Genomic DNA, 22,599 nt, shown 5'->3' with positions numbered 1-22,599 from the left:
ACCGACAGGGCGGAACGAAAAGCAGAGCAGCAATGTCAGAGGTGTCAAGAATTCTCTTCTGGGCAGAAAAAAATGCTGTGCAACTATCAGCGGTCTTCATTCTGGGAGTAGAAAACTAGGAACCAGACTTCCTCAGCAGACACGACCTGCACCTGGGAAAGTGGGGCCTTCACCCGGAAATGTTCAAGTGCTTGACACGTCGATGGTGATATCCACAAATTGACATGATGGCCTCTCGTCTCAACAAGTAGTGGCGGTAGACGTCCTGACGACTCCATGGGTCTATCAAATGGTTTACGTGTTTCCTCCGCTTCCTCTTATCCCAAGAATTATAAAAAGAATAAAAAGGGAAAAGGTTCAAGCAACACTCATTGCTCCGGACTGGCCAAGAAGGGCCTGGTACGCTGACCTTCTGGAAATGCTCCTCGAAGATCCGTGGCCTCTACCTCTTCTACGAGAATCTTCTGCAACAGGGCCTGTTCGTCTATCAGGGCTTACCGCGGATAAGTTTTACGGCATGGAAGTTGAACGGCTAATTCTAGCCAGAAGAGGGATCCCTAATAAAGTTATCACAACTATGATCCAAGCCAGGAAGGGGGCAACGTCTAAACATTACAGCCGTATTTGGAAGAAATACGTCTCTTGGTATGAGAGCAGAAATTTTTCTGTGGTGGAATTTCATCTGGGACGTTTCCTGCTTTTTCTGCAGGCAGGTGTGGATGTTGGCCTACGTCTGGGCTCCATAAAAGTCCAGATTTTGGCCTTGTCCATTTTCTTTCAAAAACAATTGGCTTCTCTCCCTGAGGTCCACACGTTCTTGAAAGGTGTTCTGCACATCCAACCTCCCTTTGTGCCTCCCACGGCACCTTGGGATCTCAATTTGGTGCTGCAGTTCCTCCAATCGGACTGGTTTGAACCATTACAGGAGGTGGACGTAAAATATCTTACGTGGAAGACCGTCACACTGTTGGCCTTGGCTTCAGCAAGACGTGTGTCGGAGCTGGGGGCTTTGTATCACAAGAGCCCCTATTTAATTTTCCATGAGGACAGAGCTGAACTCAGAATTCGTCAGCAATTTATTCCTAAAGTGGTGTCTGCATTTCACATTAACCAACCTATTGTGGTTCCGGTTATCACCGACACTTCTACTACTTCTAAGTCTTTTAGATTTTGTGAGGGCTTTGAAGGTATAAGTAAAGATGACAGCTCGTCACAGGAAAGCCAACTCGCTGTTCATTCTCTATGATCCCAATAAAATTGGGTGTCCTGTTTCAAAGGTGCTTAGTTTTTCCTGCACTGTTACTTGGTTTAGTATTGTTGGTTCAGCTGTTGCTGTTCCTTTTTAAAATTGGGTTAGCATAGCTTTCCTCTGGTGTGTGTGTGTGCTGGTTCGGAATCTCACCACTATCCTTTATATCCTTCTCTGAAAGTATGTCCGTCTCCTCGGGCACAGTTTCCTAGACTGAGTCTGGTAGGAGAGGCATAGAGGGAGGAGCCAGCTCACACTATCAAATTCTTAAAGTGCCCATGGCTCCTAGTGGACCGTCTATACCCCATGGTACTAAATGGAACCCCATTATCCTATACGGACTACGAGAAAAGGATTTACAGGTAGGTAATTGAAATCCTATTTTTTTAACCTCCCCCCATCTCTTACTTTCCCCATTCCCGCATCTTTCTCCCCCTATATCAGGTATTCTTCCCATCTCTCTTTTCCCATTACTTTGACGCCTCCTTTTAGCCTCTCCCTCTGTCTGCTTATCTTACATTGCCAGGCCTTTTCCGCTTTCGCTGCCCCCCACTTAACGTGTCTCTATCCCATCCAAATGGAGTGCGGGACTAGTCGCATCATGGTAAGGGGCTTCCTCTGTGTGTCTGGGGTAGGATAGATGCAAGATGATTCCTGCAGTAATTTTCATATGCTTTTAAACTCCATCTATTCACCTGGTAGCAAACCTTTAATGACTGGTTCCCTGTACAAAGCTTTGAGGCTAAACATAGAAGCACAAGCAAACAAGTTTTTCTCACTTGTGTGCCTGTCCAACTGGTTGGTCAGCAATCTGTAAACTAGTATATGTGGATGTCTTTAATGCGATGCACTTACAGGAACCTTGTACTACTACTGAGTAATGGAAAGTGTCTATATCACTGCATTTTAGTTGAGCAAACACCTTCAGGTCATATATGGTTCTATAAATGCTAATTGTTGTGGTCATGTTGCAAACTGCAGACAGCGTCACTTACCAGATTACTTATAAACAGGAAGTTGAAACTGTTTCAAGGCAGAGTTGCTAAAGCAAGGCATCATGTAGTAAGTTAATTATATAAATGTAGTTTTAAATGGGTGTTTTCAACAGTCTAATGAACCTTTGCACCTGTACGCTGTAATTATAGGCAATATCTGGATTCCAAGAAGCAAAGATCAGACGTCACTGTGTCCTAAACACATTATAGCATTTACACCTCTCCCTCCTTTTAGATATACTGGTACCTTCTGTGCCAGACTGAGGCTGATCCTGAGTTGCAGGCTAAAGGGCAGGCCACAGCGGCTGTTGGCATTCACACATCTGCAAGTTTATGCAAATTCTGCTACAAACTCCTCCCTTTATATACATCCATGCAGCGGAATGTGCAGGGACTGAGATACCCACTTTTAGCACCCGAGCGCATTGTAACACTTGTTGATGGGTCCTTATAGGCCATCATCGGTCACACTATCGATAACTGTACCAGCCTTATGGCAGGTGCAGTTTTGTCGTCTGACCACGGCCTCCTATGCTTGTGGCTGTGTGTCTGGGAATGCAGCCACCAGTGGTGCCATGCCCCCGACACTCCCGTAACACGCCCACTGAATACTATCCACCTCCCAGTCTCCACCGCATTACAGCAACAACACCTTTGTGTGTACACTTAGTGTAAAGCATGCGCCATAACATATCCTCCAACATTTTACACAGAAAAATCGGTATAAATTAGGAAAGGGGACTTGGCCACGGGTAAATGGGGCGTGGCCACGCCCCCTTTCCTATACTTTCAATGGAAGTTTGGAGAGATAAAAATCGGTACAGACAATAAAAAAAATGGTACTGTACCTGCTAAAAAGGTACGGTTGGAGGGTATGCCATAGGGGTTTTCAGAACTTTTACTGTATGCCCACCTGTATGCATGCATCTTTCACGCCGAGACCACATGCTTGTTGCTCAATATAAAAGCTGCTAGGAACTATCAGGTATCTCCTTCCCCTGCTCTTTAAAACTGCACTACCATGTAGGAAAAATATTTTGCTAAGGTGTCCCTCCTCCAGCCGGATCCTTGGGAATCAGCGGGCAGCCAGTGCAGAACAGGCAAATCAATTCAACTAACCAGCTTTAAATGGCAACTGAGTGGCGTCTGCTCAGAAGGATCAATCAAATGTTACAATTTATTGTGTTTTACCCTGGATGTTAGCGGAACAATAGAGGCTTTGCAGAATAACAGATGCCCTGGGCATTACAAACTATCACCATCCGGATACCACGCAGACTCTGGAGACATACAGTATACTTTCCATATTTTTTCAGCCACTGTTTGCTCTTAATCACACAATCAAAGATTCTGTTACCAGAAATTGCTGGAACCCTGTATTCAATTATATTCCCTCTACATTTATCTAATATCAACATTAAGGGATGACTGTAACAAATACTCTTGTTATAGGACTTTATCTAGTTTCCATTATGGAGCTAGGTAGTGTGCTTGCCAAGCACCCTATTTAGTGAAGTTTCTACATTTCCATCCCTCCCCAACCTGTGTAATCCCTTTATCTCCCCCCCCTCCCCCCCCCCCCCCCCACGCTCCTCTGCCAATATACAGTCTGCAAGGTGTGTTCTCCGGTCACAGCACAGTGTAGTGGGAACTCAGCTTAAGATGCTTCAAACCAGTTTGTGTCACTTTTGCTAGCATGCTAGAATTCCCTAGCACCTTTATGGTCGAACACTAGGAATTTCGGGTGTGGTATTGAAAGTCGACAGTAACTAGGTCGACAATGTCTAGGTCGACCACTATTGGTCGACAGTAACTAGGTCGACAGGGTCTTTAGGTCGACATGTTCTAGGTCGACAGGTCAAAAGGTCGACATGAGTTTTTACTGTTATTTTGGTGTTGTTTTCTTCGTAGAGTGACCGGGAACCCCAAATAGTGCACCGCGTCCCCTCGCATGGCTCGCTTCGCTCGCCATGCTTCGGGCATGGTGCCTTCACTCCGCTACCGCTTCGCTCGGCACAGATTACCGTTCCAATCGTAGTCTACGTGGATCGTTAAGTATGAAAAGGTTCAAAAAAAGAAAAAAATTGTGAAAACCTCATGTCGACCTTTTGACCTGTCGACCTAGAACATGTCGACATAAAGACCCTGTCGACCTAGACATTGTCGACCTAGTTACTGTCGACTTTCAGTCCGGATCCCAGGAATTTCTGCCGATATGGATTCTGATTTGAGGGTTAGATGCCCCTTTGTCAGCTGTGATCATAATTGACTTTGCAAATAGTATAGGTTGCAGTGACCACACTATGGGGCCAATTCAGACCGGATCGGTGCTGTGCGTGTTCGCACAGCAGCGATCAGGCCTGAACTGCACCGGCGCCGCAGTGCGCCGGCTCATGCCAGCTAGCGATCACCTCTGCCTGATTGACAGGCAGAGGCAGTCGCTGGGCGGGACAGTATTGTTAAGCCGCCGTTTAAGGGGCCCGGTCCGGCCAACGCAGGCATGGCCGGAACGTGCCGGTGGTGGGCACACACAGCCGCTGCAACGCAGGCAGCGACAAGTAGCTCCTGGCCAGCGCGCAGGAGCTGCGCTAGCTGGGAGCTACTCCTGAAGTACAAAAGCATCGCCGCTGTGCAATACTTTTGTACTTCTGCGACGGGCAGGGACTGACATGCGGGGCGGACTAGCCCTGTGCTGGGCTCCCCCCCCCCCCCCCCCCCCCCCCCCCCCCCCCCTTGCATGTCAGTGTGCCTGATTGTAGCTGTGCTAAATTTAGCACAGCTACGATCAGCTCTGAATCACCCCTATGTTTTGTTTGCAGATACAGGGGGAGATGCACCAAACCTCGAGAGATAAAGTGAAGCAGTTGCCCAAAGCAACTAACCAACTTCTGTCATTTGTTTAGCATAGTCTATGTAATTTCAGTAAGAAGCTGTTTGGGCGACTTCTTCACTTGATCTCTCTCCAAGGCTTGATACATCTCCCCTCAAAGGTATAGTTTCACAGATTAAGGGAGAGATTTGTTAGATATTGGAGAGAGATAAAGTTTAGAAGTTGCTCATAGCGCTCAGTCAGCTTCTGACATATTTCTGGCACAACCTGTAAAATTCCACTGATTGGTTGTTACTTTCTCCACTTTATCTCTTTCCAAGACTTGATAATGCTCCCTCTAAGTTTTGGTCTGATGTGTGTCTAAAGGCTTTAGTTCTGGAAAGAACAATAGCTGAGACAGCATATGCTGGGTGATTTATGTACAGGGATGTGTCTGTGGCCCTGGATCTTAGCTGTGGAAGACGCTACTTAGGGACTATTTAACAGCATACACCATAATAATAAATGTAATATTTGAGAAGCTCATGTACCACTTGTCCTCTTGCTGCACCTATCATGAAATTTTTATATAAGCAGGGTCGAAACTAGGATTTTCATCACCCGGGGCAAGGCAACAGTTTGCGCAAACCCCCCCCCCCCCCCCCCACACAAAGAAAAACAAAAAAAAACAATAACAGTAAAACAAACTCTGTCAGACTAAAATGTCAGATTACCAGTGAATTTGAAAAAAGGGGATACAATATTCCCCTATGTGCCTCAAATGCCCTACAGTATGCATCACATGCCCCGCCCGCGTGTTCAACTACATGCTCTACTGTATGTCCACATACATTGCACTGTGGCCCTCATTCCGAGTTGTTCGCTCGTTATTTTCCTTCGCATCGGTGCGATTTTCCGCTAACTGCGAACGCCGGGTGTGTTTGTGACGTCAAACCAGGAACGAAACTGACTGAACTGATCGCAGTGGCAGAGTAAGTCCCGAGCTACTCAGAAACTGCTAAGAAATTTCTATTCGCAATTTTGCGAATCTTTCGTTCGCAATTCTGCTAAGCTAAGATTCACTCCCAGAGGGCGGCGGCTTAGCGTGTGCACTGCTGCGAAAAGAGTCTAGCGAGCGAACAACTCAGAATGAGGGCCTATATCATAATAACACTTCGTCACTGCACTACATTCCCCTATCCACTGCACTACATCACTATACTACATCCCCTACACGCTGAACTACATCACTACACTACATGCCCCTATGCACTGCACTACATACCCTATATGCTACACTACATCACTACACTACATCCCCTTATATGCTACACCACATCAGTGCACTAGATGCCCCTATATACTGCAATACATTACTACACTACATACCCTATATGGTACACTACATCACTACACTACATCCCCCTGTAAGTTACACCAAGTCCTCCCATCTGGGAGGCAAAGCATAAATTGATACTGCTAACTGAGAGCACAGTGCGCGTCTATAGCTTGTACAGTGCACTGCACACTAGTCGTATCACTGCGTGGCAAAGAAGAGAGTTTAAGACAGTAGCCGACATAGGAGAGATCCCAGGTACTGGAGCTCACCCATGCAGTATTGGAGCCAGCTGTGGGCAGACAGGTGGGTCAGAGACATTGCCAAGAGTACTGTCTGCTGCCTCACTGGAGCAGCACAGCACTGCCGGTAAAAACAAAAAACCCTGTTCCTCTGTAACTTCTTGGCGTCCCCTCAAATCCTGCACCCGGGGCGCATGCCCCCTTAGCCCCCCCCCCCCTAGTTACGGCCCTGATATAAGCCGTACCCTCCGCCTACTTACAATAGTGGCAACCATTTGGTTGTATGAACTATCATTCATGAATATGCAGGTCTGACAACACTGTGGCTTGAAGAATGAAGCCATACCTGAGCCCAAAGCTGAATCTGAAGACCACGGTTGGAGTCTGGCAGCCCACGCATGGACCCCCGGCTAAAAACTTACGATAATTGTTTAATATACCGTATAAGGACTGAAAAACTCATAAGCAAAACAATAGAGAAGTGGTCTTTTTCTTAATCCTTTAAAGGCACAAAGTGTGGCGATCATTTGAAAAGATCAGGGGAGGTTACACAAGACTGGCCTAATGAAATTACCAATCACAAATATCCAAACACAAAAGCAGGGAAATTACAAATCCTGTTGGTAGAGATAAGTAAATAGCTGATTTAGGGGCCTATGTATTAATAATTGTGGCAATGCCTGCGATTATTAACAATACATATTGCGGCGGACTTTTTCGTTTTAACAAAATTTCTCCTATGACTCCTGTATTTGTAACTCACAGGGCTAGCGGTAGTCTAACTGCTGTCCCTGGGACTCTAGTTACCTCCCCTGTATATTGGCAGAGTCTTTCCCATTGTCCAAAGACTCTGACACTGGGCATGCATCAGTTATCGGAGCCAGTGAGATCCCTCTCCTGCAAGAAAGCCTCCATAAGCATAAAGTGGTTTACACCATCTTAACGTGTCCCTATAGGGACTAACAGTGGAACAGATGTATTAAGCCTGGAGAAGTGATAAAGTGTAGGGTGATAACGCACCAGCCAATCAGCCTAACAGACATTTTTCAAACCGTAATGATTGGCTAGTGAGTTGTCACCTTCCACTTATCACTGCTTTATCACTTCTTCAGGCTTACTACATCTGCCCTAGAGTATGGTGCATAGTGGTCGGACCGTAGTCCCCATTGATAATAACATACCTCCCAACTTTGGCAGGGGGGGAAGAGGGACAGCTGTGTGCACCCGAACTTAGGGGGAGTGGCCTTGCAGAAAAGGGGCATGGCCTCACAGGAAGTGCTGCCATCACAAGCCATGTCCCCATTTTCGTCATTGTGGGGGAATGCTCAGCACTCTAACCGCTGCTGTGCTAAGCAGAGCAGCAAGTGAGAGGGAGCCTGCCGACTTCCCCCCACCCCGACCTGTGGGTTGGACAGTGGGACAGTGCCCTGAAAACCGGACATTTGGGAGGTATGTAATAATGGGGACTGCGATTAGCCTTTTGCAGATTTCTGTGAAATATCCTGTATTAGGCTTTAATTGCATGGCAGTAATTCATAAAATGATGCAGAAACTGCAGTTTCTACATAATTTTATGAGAAACAAAACCCTTGATAAATAGACACCTTTATTCCTTTAAAATTCACTAGCACCATTCAGTAAATGTTCACTAATGTTACACACAAATCCCTCCCAGCTGCATGTGCTTTTCATCCTATTGTAACTCTAGATCCAAGGCCTCTGGTCAGGTGCCAGGCCGAGCATTCATCTCTGTAACTAATGGTTTTGTGCCTCAGACAGCAGGGGAATGGAAGCAAAACGTGACAGACCACGGTAGTAAATAACATCATTTTATTACAATTCAATTGTTGCAGTATAAATGATATAAGATGAGCCATTTCCCAGGACCGGTCACATAGCACCACTAGCCATGGTGCAAAATATCAACTGCTGATTATGACAATTCGCAGCTGCATCTGCTAATTATGAATAATACTGGGGCAGATGTATTAAGCCTGGAGAAGTGATAAGCACAAGGTGATAACGCACCAGCCAATAAGCTCCTAACTACCAGTTTACACATTGGAGTTGATTGGCTAATGCGTTATCACCTTGTACTTATCACTGCTTTATCACTTCTCCAGGCGTAATACATCTGCCCCACTGTTTTGTATATGAATGTGTACTGTAACATTAGCATCTACTTCTCTAAAACCACACCTTCCGGCGTAAATCTGGTGCATAGACTTCTGTAATATCCTTGCGTAAGCCAGGTACATACACTCATACTTACATTCTGATACCTACTCTCCTGGAATGTCTGTGAGACCCCCAAGAGTATAGACCAGCCTCCTGGATCCGCCCACTTATTGGGAGCTCCATGACGCAGTTTCAGGTGAAATGTGGGGTCACCGTGGCTCCCTACTGCACGATGGGGCAGATCTGCTATTGAGGGGACCACAAAGCGCATGAGTTGCCATCTTGAACACATCTTGCCTTATGTCCAGCTCTGCAAACTAAGCAAAATGCAACTTCTTTAAAGGGACATTTTAAGTTTTCCGTCCAGCTCTACTGGAGCCCCAAAGGCATCCATGATGCACCAGCCCTGTCTGTTCAAAACCAGTAGAACATTGTATCCCATGCGCTTTTAGATTACCATGCCTTGTTTGTTACCCTTTAAAATCAACCTCATCCTGTACTTTCAGTGATCTCTCTCTACCTCTCACCCTGCGAAAAGCATACGTGCATGAAATCAGGTTCTCACTGAGCTCTGAACTCTTTTTAGTTTGATATAACCAAGCTTTGTGACTGATTATCTTCTTAGAGAACCTCCCATCCCCTGCAACCCCCCCCCCCCCCCCATAAAAAGTGGATTGTTCAGCTGCTTAATGGTGCAAATCAGGGCTGCTTGGAGAGATCACTGAGGTTTTCAACAGTATATATTGTTCTGCCAAAATATATCTTCAAAAGGCTTGGAAATTGGATATAAGATTCCTGTGCATAATGCATGTATGAGTTGCAACGTATGATTTGTTTGCAGAGCAGAATAATATAAATACACGTTTAACATGTTAGGATGACAGCTGAGAGGTGCACACGTTTTGTGCTATGACTAATAGTGGCCTTTATTAGCCAGACGGCAGTGCCTGGAGAGCGGTGATCAACAGTGTCCGATTCCTGCGCTTTAGCACAGGGTTACATACCACCCGCTATGCCAGACCCACCTCAAGGGGGTTTTTAACCCATTCACTGATACAGAAATGGTTTCTTTAAAAAAGACCATAACTAAATGCTTATCACACTCATAATTAGTGTAACTTCTTAGTAGTCAAAACTTGTTTTGTTTTTAGATCAGAAACAAAGTTTGTTTTATATAAAGTGGAGCGAGATAAAGTATCAACCAATCACTTTTCAAACACAACCTGTAACATGGCAGTTAGGAGCTGATTGGCTGGTACTTTATCTCTCTTCACTTTATCAATCTCCAAGGCTTGGTACATAGGGGTAATTCAGACCTGATCGTAGCAGCAAATTTGTTAGCAGTTGGGCAAAACCATGGGGGTAATTCAGACCTGATCGCTGCTGTGCATTTTAGCGGGCGATCAGGTCTGAACTGCGCATACGCCGGACTTTATCTAGTTTCCATTATGGAGCTAGGTAGTGTGCTTGCCAAGCACCCCATTCAGTGAAGTTTCTACATTTCCATCCCTCCCCACCCTGTGTAATCCCTTTATCTCCCCCCCCTCCCCCCCCCCCCACGCTCCTCTGCCAATATACAGTCTGCAAGGTGTGTTCTCCGGTTACAGCACAGTGGAGTGGGAACTCAGCTTAAGATGCTTAAAACCAGTTTGTGTCACTTTTGCTAGCATGCTAGAATTCACTAGCACCTTTATGGTCGAACACTAGGAATTTCGGGTGTGGTATTGAAAGTCGACAGTAACTAGGTCGACAATGTCTAGGTCGACCACTATTGGTCGACAGTAACTAGGTCGACAGGGTCTTTAGGTCGACATGTTCTAGGTCGACAGGTCAAAAGGTCGACATGAGTTTTTACTGTTATTTTGGTGTTGTTTTCTTCGTAGAGTGACCGGGAACCCCAAATAGTGCACCGCGTCCCCTCGCATGGCTCGCTTCGCTCGCCATGCTTCGGGCATGGTGCCTTCACTCCGCTACCGCTTCGCTCGGCACAGATTACCGTTCCAATCGTAGTCTACGTGGATCGTTAAGTATGAAAAGGTTCAAAAAAAGAAAAAAATTGTGAAAAACTCATGTCGACCTTTTGACCTGTAGACCTAGAACATGTCGACATAAAGACCCTGTCGACCTAGACATTGTCGACCTAGTTACTGTCGACTTTCAGTCCGGATCCCAGGAATTTCTGCCGATATGGATTCTGATTTGAGGGTTAGATGCCCCTTTGTCAGCTGTGTTAGCACTAATTATTTATGATCATAATTGACTTTGCTGTGCGGAAGGGGGTGGGCCAGCGGCGTTTGCCCACCGTTTTGTGGGCGTGGTCCGGGCAATGCAGACGTGCCCGGACCGCGCGGGGTGGGCGGGCCACGGCGGCTGCGTGATGTAACACACAGCCGCTGCGACCCAGGAAGCGACGAATAGCTCCCTGCCAGAGCGCAGGAGCTGCGCTGGTAGGGAGCTACTCCTAAGGTACAAAAGCATTGCCGCTGTGCGATGCTTTTTTACCTGTGGGGGGCCAGGGGGCAGAGCCAGACATGCGGGACAGACTAGCCCTGTACAGGGTGTCCCCCCGCATGTCTGTGAAACTGATCGTAGCTGTGCTAAATTTAGCACATCTACGATCAGGTCTGAATTAGGCCCCATTTGCACTGCAGGGGGGGGGGGGGGCAGATATAACATTTGCAGAGAGATTTAGATTTGGGTGGGTTATTTTGTTTCTGTGCAGGGTAAGTACTGGCTGCTTTATATTTACAATGCAATTTAGATTTCAGTTTGAACACATCCCACCCAAATCTGCACGTTATATCTGCCCCCTTCCTGCAGTGCACATGGTTTTGCCCAACTGCTAACAAATTTTCTGCTACTATCAGGTCTGAATTACCCCCATAGACTCCTATACCTGAAAGCAGTAAGAAGTCTGGAAAGGTCCTCAGGAGTGATATGTGCGTATACAGTGGCGGATTAGCCCACCAGGACACCATGACAGAGTCCGATGGGCCGGCCCATACCCCCTTCAGCTAGGCTGATTCACACTCAGGCTGGGATGGCTCACACTGCTTCCAGTACTTGCAGTTTATTGGAAGGCCATCCGGAAGTTAGGCTAGAAAGGACTTCCGGGTGCCGCTAGCCACGAAAAGTGTTAAAGCTGTTCTAGCGACGGAGGGCCTGGAGAAAGTTTACCAGCCCAGCAGCATCCTCTATCTTGCCCCGGCCAATGGTCTCCCCCCCTCCCTGTACTTTGAAACATATAAGGTTAAAAAAAAAAGGGGTTTGTAGAATGAAAAATCAATAAAATCAGAAGTAGATTAAAGGCATGACAGCAGTGTCGGTAGACAGTGAAAGTTTTCAGTCCTTGTAAATTAAAACGTACAGATGTACATCAGGGAAGGGAATCGTAGCATAAAGTCGCAGGAAAACATTAGCATAATGTAAAGCAATTGAGGCCCCAACTGTGTCTATCTCAGAATCAGGACCTCTGAGGAGTGACCCCGCCCTCTTGACAGACTTCTCCCCCTCAACAGACTCCACCCCCATTAGGGCTACTTCCATAAATTTCCCGGGCCGGTGTTCAATCCCAATCCGCCGCTGTGCGTATATCTGAAAGACACTGGGGTAGATTTAATAAAGCTTCTAAACATGCAAACTTAAGGTGTTGCCCACTGCAATCAATCAAATTTTAGCTAACATGTCTCTGTTGCATCCCAGAAAATGTTAGACAGATTTATGATTGTTTTAGAAGCTTTAGTAAATCTACCACACAGTATTTACGGGTCGGTTGGCTTTGTACACTAAGGCTGAGTACATGCCTGGCCGACGGATAGACCGTCCAGCCAATCTGCTGACTATGTACAGTTTAGCAAAGTGTATGCACAAACGATCTATTGCATACACACCTACCAATCCGCCGCCCGATATATCTGGCAACAAAGTCATTTGCATATGCCCACCCACTTGTGCCATAATATTCAGTGGCTGCTGCGGGCGACCTATTGCGCGGTCGGCAGGTTGGCCATACACACAGCCAGATGTACCGATATATCTGGATGTTATATCTGCATTGGCTGTGCTGGGCCGATGCGATATGTATTCACAGACATATTGAGTGTACACACCCGCCGATCTGCTAGCGATAGTTCGACGATCGATTAAACAATATATCGACCAGTGTGCACCCAGCCTAAAACAAACCTGGCAGGTGCCGGCAGCTGTGGTTTCTATCCAGGTTTCCATTGTTTGCACGGTATCCGGACTCTAGGTCAACACCCATAAGGTCAACACCCATTGGTCAACAGTGGATAGGTCGACACTAGAAATAGGTCTACACGGCCATTTGGTCAACATCAACAAGGTCGTCATGAAAAAAGGTAAAGTTTTTCACTTTTTTTTTTTTTTACTTTTTCCTACTTTGCGATCCACGTGGACTACGATTGGGAACAGTAACCTGTACCGAGTGCAGCGGTAGCAGAACGAGGCACCTTACCTGCAGCATGCAAGGGGACGCGGTGCACTAATTGGGGTATCGCTCACTTGACAGAGAAAACATCACCCAAAAAAAACATAAAAAGCTCATGTCGACCTTTTTTCACGTAGACCTTGTTGATGTCGACCTAATGGCCGTGTCGACATACCCACTGTCGATCAATGGGTGTCGACCTAATTGGTGTCGACCATGACTCCCATACCCATTTGCACATGCAGTATTATGGGTGCTTATTGTGATATCACTGACAGCTGATAATCAGTCGTGGCTATAAACCGAAATATTATCGATATAATCAGCCAATGCAGTGGAGGGGAGGAAACAGAATAAGCAGTCATACGTTTAAAACAGATCTTTATTTTCCTTTTAAACATAATTTAATTTGCACCATTCCTTATTTATTTTTATTTTTTATTTAATTTAGTGTTATGTATGGATTACAACACTATTTTAAAGCTATATGATCCTTGTGCTATATTATTCTTCAATGCAGCTGCCTCTGGCATTGAATTGGTTAACAACCAAACATGCAAAGTTCCCTTGTTACCTTGGGCAAGTTCATTTTAAGACAACCTGACCCACCTGGGAGATTCAGGATGTTGTTGTAATTGACGTAAGTAAATCAATGTTACTTGATCTCGGATTGTCGGTTACATTATCTCCTGTCTTAGGGCAGTTTCTCATTCCGCCTGCATTGTTTGGCATTGGGCAATTACACATAGTGCATGCACCCAAAATATAGAAATGCTTGTGTCTTGTAAGCATGAGCAGCCTCAGATGTCTCGATAACGATATGCATTTATTTAGGTATGCGTGATGACGGTGACCAACATAAATTTAAGCTGGCAGCAAGTTCAGTGGAAATTTTATTTCCCATCCAAAAATAAAATCTAAACCGAAATATAAATAATGATAAAAGTCATATCAAAAGTAATATAAATTGTCCCATAAAACATACAATTTGACAGTAGAATAATAAACTTAGTGGCCCCTTATTTGTCTTTTTCCCTTTATAGAAACCTTTTTTTTTTTTTTATGTCCCCGTATACCACATGGCTCCTTTGTACCTACTGCTACTTCTGTGTTTTATACTTCATTTATCTTATACCCGTTTCACACCAAGCCGTTGGCCTGGGTCATGCGTCAGTGTGAAAGGGTTAACTCGGATTATGTGTGCCCTGTCTGCAACTCCGGAAATTTTCCTTTTTGACTCACTTTTTCAACCCATCCTTCTGAACGTAACCAGGGTTATTCCCGGGGCCGCTCCAGATACCCGTAGTGTAAAAGGCTAGCCCGGGTTACTCTACCCTTTCACCGAAAGGTGTCAATACCCCTTTCACACCAAGGCATGGAACCGGGAAATAATCTGGTCATGACTGGAGTCGCGGGGTCAGGGCACAAAACCCTAGTACACCCAATTCACACTGACACATAATCTTTTTTTTTTCCAGGGTCCCTGATAGGGTATTAACACAGGTTGGAACCGTGGTCATTATCACAGCTCGGACACAGGTCTGAAACGGGTATTATTGAATAGATAATTCAGTGAAAATTTGTATGTAACAAGGATAGGTACTGTACAAGGTGGTTGTGTCCGTTTTGCAAGTTGTGTAGAGATTTAAATCTTAGCCCTGATAATCCCGGTATAGGATTTGACAAGAACATTGAAACAGAAGCTGACATAGCAGTAACTATGATGTAAAATATTGGGTGCTTTTGCTCAAAATAACTGCCCGTCCCATCATGCTCTAGAGGCTGAAGGTTTCCTGTCATGCAGGCATCAATAGCGCTTAGGCTCCTCCCAGTCTGAAGGAAGTGAGTAAGCACTTAGGAGCCATATGGAAAAATGGATGCCTCAATAAAAAGTGCAGCCAGTAGAAGGAGTAGGACGTAAGGTAATATCCACACATTGGAATATCAGAAATGTTCCGGTATAAGGCGCCTTCCAATACAAAAATGTCTGTATTGTTTTCTTTAGTTTTTTGTTTTCCAACGGCTTTCCTCTATTTGCTACAAAATCCACCATTATTATTATGTATTTTACTGTCTATTCAATGTTATATGTCATTGTGAAGCTCTGTTTACTAAACCTGCAATTCCTGTTTTTCAGAAAAAGATTTTCAAGTACAAAAAGGTTCTGAGTAACCCAAATCGCTGGGAGGTTGTACTGAAGGAGATCAGGACCCTGGTGGACATGGCACTGACCTCCCCGCTGCAGGATGACTCCATCCATCAGGCACCACTAGAAATCGTCTCTAAGTTACTCTCTGAGGTAGGTATTTCTGTCCATCCATCCATCTGTCCGTCCGTATTACCCAACTGATCCATAGCACCCCTGAATAGATAAGGTTTTGTCTTAAAGTGGAATTTACTTAATGCTATCACAGCTTGGTTAGTTTCTTTGGCTATGACTCCTTTACTTCAGCAGACCTGCACAGAAAGTGGCTAGGGTAGTCAGACCACGGTTACATTGTTGTAATACATATCTACTTCCATACCTATTTACTGGAGGCGTGAGGTTGTAGCAATAACGTGTGATGCTGCCAATCACAACATTATGTTCCCCAGTGTTCACTTGGCGCAACATCGCAGGCCTTCTGGGAGAACTGTCTGTCATTCCTGCAACTTGGGAAGCCTCCCTATAATATCGGAGACATACAATTCGGACATACAATATATTATAACATTGATAGAGTAATAAAGTGGAGAGAGATAAAGTACCAGCTAATCAGCTCCTGTCATTTTCCATCACAGCCCATAACATGGCAATTAGGAGCTGATTGGTTGGTAGTTTCTCTCTCTCCATTTTATCACTCTGAAAGGCTTAGTAGTTAGTACATCTCCCTCTGTGTTTGCTACAGCAAAATAGTTTATTACAAATTCATCCATTAGCTTGCCAGCCTGATGTAAGCCATCTTCTGGGCAGGCTTAATTATTCAGTAGTGTTAATGAGAGCCTGTATGTAATATTGAGCAGGAGCATGCTCGGTGTGCTCCAGAGTAACTCTCCATGACATCATCAAGCTTGCCAGCATTCAGTGCATTGGTTTTGAGGGATCACATGATCTCAGTGTCACTGGATCCTGCCACATCTACAGCTATTTTAAATAATGACTTCAGTGAAAGACACATGGCCTAATTCAGATCCGACAGCTTCTGTGCGTTTTCGCACAGCGGGCAATCAGATCCGAACTGCACATGCGAATGTACCGCAATGCGCAGGTGCGTCGGACGGGTACAACGAGCTTCGCTGGTCAGCGACGGGATAGTGCGAAGGATCCATTCGCACGGGCGTTCGCAAGGAGATTTACAGAAAGAGGCTTTTTGTGGGTGGCAGCTGACCGTTTTCAGGGAGGGTCCAGAAAAACGCAAGCGTGCTCAATCATTTTGAGGGTTTCTGACGTCAGCTCTGGCTCTGATCATCAGGATTATATCGTACAGGAAGAGTAAGTCCTGGGCTGTGCAGAGACTGCACAAAATCAGTTTCTGCAGCTCTGCTACACATGCGATCTCACACTTGCACAGCAAAAATACACTCCCGCTGTAGGCGGCGACTATTTGATCGCAGGGCAGCAAAAAACGCAGCCCAGCGATCAGATCTGAATTAGGCCCACAGAGCGGAGTAGAGTTTCATAGCTTTTCCTAACTGTATGTACATTGTAATTAGGCTTTCACCCATTCAGTGGTATCTTCAAACCTTCCTGACAGATACTTTAATAAATGACTCATGAGCTATACTGGTTCTGTGGCTGACTGGAGTCAGACCGTGTTTTATCTGGTTTACGTTACCCGCAGAATGTGTATAATTGTTACTTATGAGACATCAAAGGGGAGAGGAGATGACCCTGCTTTCAGACATAGGGGGTAATTCTGAGTTGATCGTAGCAGCAAGTTTCTTAGCAATTGGGCAAAACCATGTGCACTGCAGGGGGGGCAGATATAACATTTGCAGAGAGAGTTAGATTTGGGTGGGGTATATAATTTCTGTGCAGGGTAAATACTGGCTGCTTTATTTTTACACTGCAATTTAGATTTCAGTTTGAACACACCCCACCCAAATCTAACTCTCTCTGCACATGTTATATCTGCCCCCCCCTGCAGTGCACATGGTTTTGCCCAACTGCTAACAAATTTGCTGCTGCGATCAACTCAGAATTAGGCCCATAGAGCAGTAATAAACCTAAAATCCATGATGTTGGAAACCACTGGCAATCATGGGATATGACATTCCTTATAACAAACTGGATCTTCCCTCCTGCATTGTTGTTTATCACATCATGGACGGGATGTAATACAGGCCAATTTCGGCGGCCGTGCGGGATGCGGTCCAAACTCAGACATTTTTTTAAACGGGCAATCACTTACAAGGCATGGTTTTGCCTTGTAAGTCATTGCCCCTTTAAAAAACCGTCTGAGTTCTGCCTCGACCGGCATTACATCCCACTTCATGTGTTTTCTAAATGTTGCCTGCATGAACTGTATGTTTTAATGTAGGGATTAGTGATGCCTATGCCTGTTCTGTTAGTACTGCATATTTTTTAAGCAAAGTGTTTGGGCAGTAACAGCTGTCTGTGGGAGTCCTTAAGGCAAGTCAGAGACTTAGATATGTGGAGCACCTAATATTGTATTCTTCTGTACAGCAGCTAGAAGGCAGATCATGACACTAGTCATCCACCAGTTTAGAAGAAAATGGAGTGACAATTCCTAGAGCTCTTTACAAACAAAAATATGGTGACAGCCTTCAAATGACAATAAAAAGGATACCACCGTTCTTTCAAATACAAACTTCCAAAGACACAATATGTCAATTTGAAAATGGCGCTCCTTTCTGTTCGTTTTGTTCCTCAAAAAGAAATAAATAAATACATCATAGTGTAGTATATTCTAGATAAACAATTCCACCTTTTATGGCAGAAAAAGGAATTTTATATCGTGGTTTATATAAAACTTTTACTCAAGCTAATTGACATCAGGGCACCTTCCAATCTCCAATAAATCCCTAAAACGGGGTTCGTGTAATATTGCCCAAAGTGATAAATAGATGGTAACAAATCCTTCACACCCGTGTTGGTCACCTTATGGTAATGTGATTACCTCTATATACCCCTCAAACAAATGAGGTCTATACGTGTGGATATTTCACCCAGCAAAAACAGAACATGGGAATTGTCCGAAATAATGGATAGATAGTAACAAATCCGTCACACCCGTGTGGATCACCTTATGGTAATGTAATTACCTCTATATACCCCTCAAACCAATGAGGTATATGCGTGTGGATATTTCACCCGGCAGAAACGGAACACGGGAATTCCTTAAAAGCAGATTCTTTTATTTCACACCTCCAAATAAACTTGTAAAAAAAGAGGCTACTCACATAGCATAATACTGTTTTTTTGGGAGTATCCACATACAAGACAGACGGACACCTACCATCCGGTGAGCAGGACTGGATTGCCACAAGGAGTAACCGGGACTCTAAGAGGACTTTCAGTTTTTGCTTCCCTGCACTGTGTGTTTGCCATCTGGTAGGCATTTTGACTCATTAGAGATCCCCTTTTTAAATGTAATTTTAATTGTCTGTCTTGTATGTGGATACTCCCAAAAAAACAGTATTATGCTATGTGAGTATCCTCTTTTTTTACAAGTTTATTTGGAGGAGTGAAATAAAAGAATCTGCTTTTAAGGAATTCCCGTGTTCCGTTTCTGCCGGGTGAAATATCCACACGCATATACCTCATTGGTTTGAGGGGTATATAGAGATAATTACATTACCATAAGGTGATCCACACGGGTGTGACGGATTTGTTACCATCTATTTATCACTTTGGGCAATATTACACGAACCCCGTTTTAGGGATTTATTGGAGATTCGAAGGTGCCCTGATGTCAATTAGCTTGAGGAAAAGTTTTATATAAACCACGATATAAAATTCCTTTTTCTGCCATAAAAGGTGGAATTGTTTATCTAGAATATACTACACTATGATGTATTTCTTTCTTTCTTTTTGAGGAACAAAACGAACAGAAAGGAGCGCCATTTTCAAATTGACATATTGTGTCTTTGGAAACTAGTCATCCACCAGCCTTGGGAACCTGTTTTCTAATACACTGACTCATTCCTTTTACACGGCAATAAAAGACATGAGCCTACTTTATTCTATGCAAGGAAAGTTTTCCACTTTGATGAAGCAACATTGTAGTATGCTTTGTCCCAGTTCATGTTGTACTCACTGATGCGCCCGAAGAGAGGAACAGTTTGTTTCTCTGCGCACCATCTGGGACTGGTTGGGGATCCAATGTGTTTCATGTTAGCGATTTTTCCCTTATTATCACACTCTGCGGCGGAAGGCTGGAACTGCAGTTAGTGCCAGTTGTTACGTTATTTTTCAGGAACGATTTGCTTTCTAAAAATGAGTCCATCTTACGTTTTTGGCAAGGTTTAAATGAGAACGACTTAATTTATTTTAATTTTAGCGCATCCAGATAGGAAGGAACACCTGTATGTCCTTTTATGACATGACTCTGGGACCGATTCAGACCCAATGGTTTGTGAACATCTCCAATGTGTTCAGATCTGTGAGTGCAGGATCTCTGCTGGCCATACATAGATATCTGCCTGCTGCGGCTGCATGGGAGTGGAGGAGGAGTGGTGGTGACAGCCAGTGTCACACAATAATAAGTGGGTGTGTCAGACTTCTTTTCTAGGTGTGGTTTCATCTTTGGACTCCGCTTAACTGGCTCCAGCTGTGTGAAAACATTGCCCAACCTGAGTAACCTGGGGCTTACTCAGATGATCAGTGGTCACGCAGAGTGATCTGATGCTGCACCCTCAGACGCAGCAGCTGATCACAGAAAATGACAGGAGGCATCTATTTACACAAGACGCCCCCCTTGCATTATTGGCATTTAGGGGGTTATTCAGGTTTGTTAGAAAACCAAAAAAGCACACTAATAGGCAAAACCATGTTGCACTGCAGGTGGGGCAGATGTAACATGTGCAGAGAGATTTAGATTTGGATGGGTTATATTGTTTTTGTGCAGGGTAAACACTGGCTGCTTTATTTTTACACTGCAATTCAGTTTGAACAGACCCCACCCAATTCTAAATCTCTCTGCACATGTTACATCTGCCCCACCTGCAGTGCAACATGGTTTTGCCCAATTGCTAACTTTTTGGTTTGCTAACAAACCTGAATAAGGCCCTTAGGGTAACATTTACTAAGCAGTGTTAGGAGCGGATAAGAGAGCCAGTGGAGAAGTGCCCATGGCAACCAATCAGCACTGAGGTAACATCTATAGTTTGCATACTATAAAATTATACAGAGCTGCTGATTGGTTGATGTGGAAACTTCTCCACTGGCTCACTTCACTCTTATCACTGCTTAGTAAATGTCCCCCTTAGTACTAATCTGATAGGCAGATGACCACTCTTACCTGGCACGCGTGATCAGCTGCTCTAACGTACCAATGGTTGGCCCAGCAGATAGGCAAGAGTAGTTTCTGGGTATCCAACTTATTTTATAAGGGTGCAAATGATGTACTAAAGCCCCCACATAAATACAAACGTATATCGTACAGTATCTCGTACTGCAAGCCTTCATGTTAGTCTTCAGTTGCTCTTGTCAGTTCTGTTGTAATATCTTGATAAGGGAGTTAACTGTTGGTGATTTATTCCTGCAGAACATTAATCTAACCACTCAGGAGCACGAGAGCATTATCGTGGTAAGTAAAGACATTACTATTATCCAAAGGCTTTGTACACACGGGTGTTAATATCAAACATTTAGCGTAAATCCTGTTAAATGCTCTTTGATACTACTAGTATAAACGTGATGGAAGAGAATGGACCTGTACGTACGCAGTTTCTGACTAGTGTTATGGAGTCGTTCAGTAGCATTAAAGCTTGGTAAAATACAATGGCGTTCAATGGGGAAGGTCATTGGACAGCTTTGAGATACATTAATAAATGCCCTTCTAGCCCTTTATTAAAGCAAGAACAAATTACAAGGCTTTGTCCATGCTTTTGACTAGGATTGTTCTTCAACACCCGTGTGTCCAAGCCCTAATAATGCTGTCTCTGTGCTTACATACTGCTCGGCTACTAATTAAGCACCAGTTTCTGTTACAGATTTAATTGCTGTATTTGTTGACTTATAAATTAACCTACTTACATTTCTAAATGTTCTGACTTTATAAGTAATGATATACTGACTATAATGAGTTCCTAGAAGTAGGGTGCACATTCTCTGCTGTGTAAGCCTTCTGTGGTAGTTACAAATATTATAACCCCTGTTGTGACCTCCTATTGTTGTTTCTATACCCCTACTTTTAGGGGATGGGGTGGGGGGGAATTTGATAAAAGTATTGATCTAAATAAATAATAGAACCTCATAGCCTCAGTGATGTTACTAGTTCCTAGTGAAATGTTGGTAACCATTAAAACTCCAGGTATAAGGGTATCAGCAGTTTGAAGTTCATAAACCTCATGAATTGAGGTTTCAAGCATTTCTGGTTTTAGGAACATGTGGGGGCAATTCAATTACTGGTGATGGGCCACCAAGCATCGCCACAATATTATGGTACCCCACACAGCCCAGGTTTTCCTACGTACCTCTATGGAGTTTTGAGGCAAAATTTGCCATGTGACCACGTCCATCACGTTTTATTGAATTGGTGTGAGTTAATAGATTTTCAGCAACTAGCAGCTCTCAATTAGGTAAATGCCAATTTCACAACAGCTTGCAATCCATATACAGGTTGAGTCTCCCTTATCCAAAATGCTTGGGACCAGAAGTATTTTGGATATCGGATTTTTCCGTATTTTGGAATAATTGCATACCATAATGAGATGTCATGGCGATGGGACCCAAGTCTAAGCACAGAATGCATTTATGTTTCATATACACCTTATACACACAGCCTGAAGGTAATTTTAGCCATTATTTTTAATAACTTTGTGTAATAAACAAAGTGTGTCTACATTCACACAATTCATTTATGTTTCATATACACCTTATACACACTGCCTGAAGGTCATTTAATACAATATTTTTAATAACTTTGTGTATTAAACAAAGTTTGTGTACACTGAGCCGTCAGAAAACAAAGTTTCACTATCTCACTCTCACTCAAAAAATTCCGTATTTCGGAATATTACGTATTTTGGAATATATGGATATGGGATACTCAACCTGTATTACCTTTTTCAGATTTAAAGGAATGCAGTTTAGAGTTAAGTGAAACTATGGGCTAGCTATGACAACAAGTCAGGGGATCAGGGGGTTATGGATTAAGAATATAGGGGGCTTATT

At 44.2% G+C, this 22,599-nt stretch overlaps 1 protein-coding gene across 5 annotated transcripts in view; it reads left to right on the top strand.

The window, feature by feature from the left end:
- CMIP (c-Maf inducing protein) overlaps positions 1 to 22,599 on the top strand; it is a 206,378-nt gene that overhangs the window by 119,993 nt on the left and 63,786 nt on the right. For all 5 annotated transcript variants that reach the window (XM_063945560.1, XM_063945563.1, XM_063945562.1 and 2 more), the window contains exons 4-5: positions 15,397 to 15,558; positions 20,969 to 21,010. In XM_063945560.1, the coding sequence (XP_063801630.1) occupies positions 15,397 to 15,558; positions 20,969 to 21,010 (204 nt within the window). The remainder of the gene's footprint in view (positions 1 to 15,396; positions 15,559 to 20,968; positions 21,011 to 22,599) is intronic.

Source organism: Pseudophryne corroboree, chromosome 11 (genome assembly GCF_028390025.1).
Source record: "Pseudophryne corroboree isolate aPseCor3 chromosome 11, aPseCor3.hap2, whole genome shotgun sequence".
NCBI lineage: Eukaryota > Metazoa > Chordata > Amphibia > Anura > Myobatrachidae > Pseudophryne > Pseudophryne corroboree.
The sequence above is the reverse complement of the archived record's forward strand: the minus strand, read 5'-3'. Positions and strand labels throughout refer to the sequence as shown.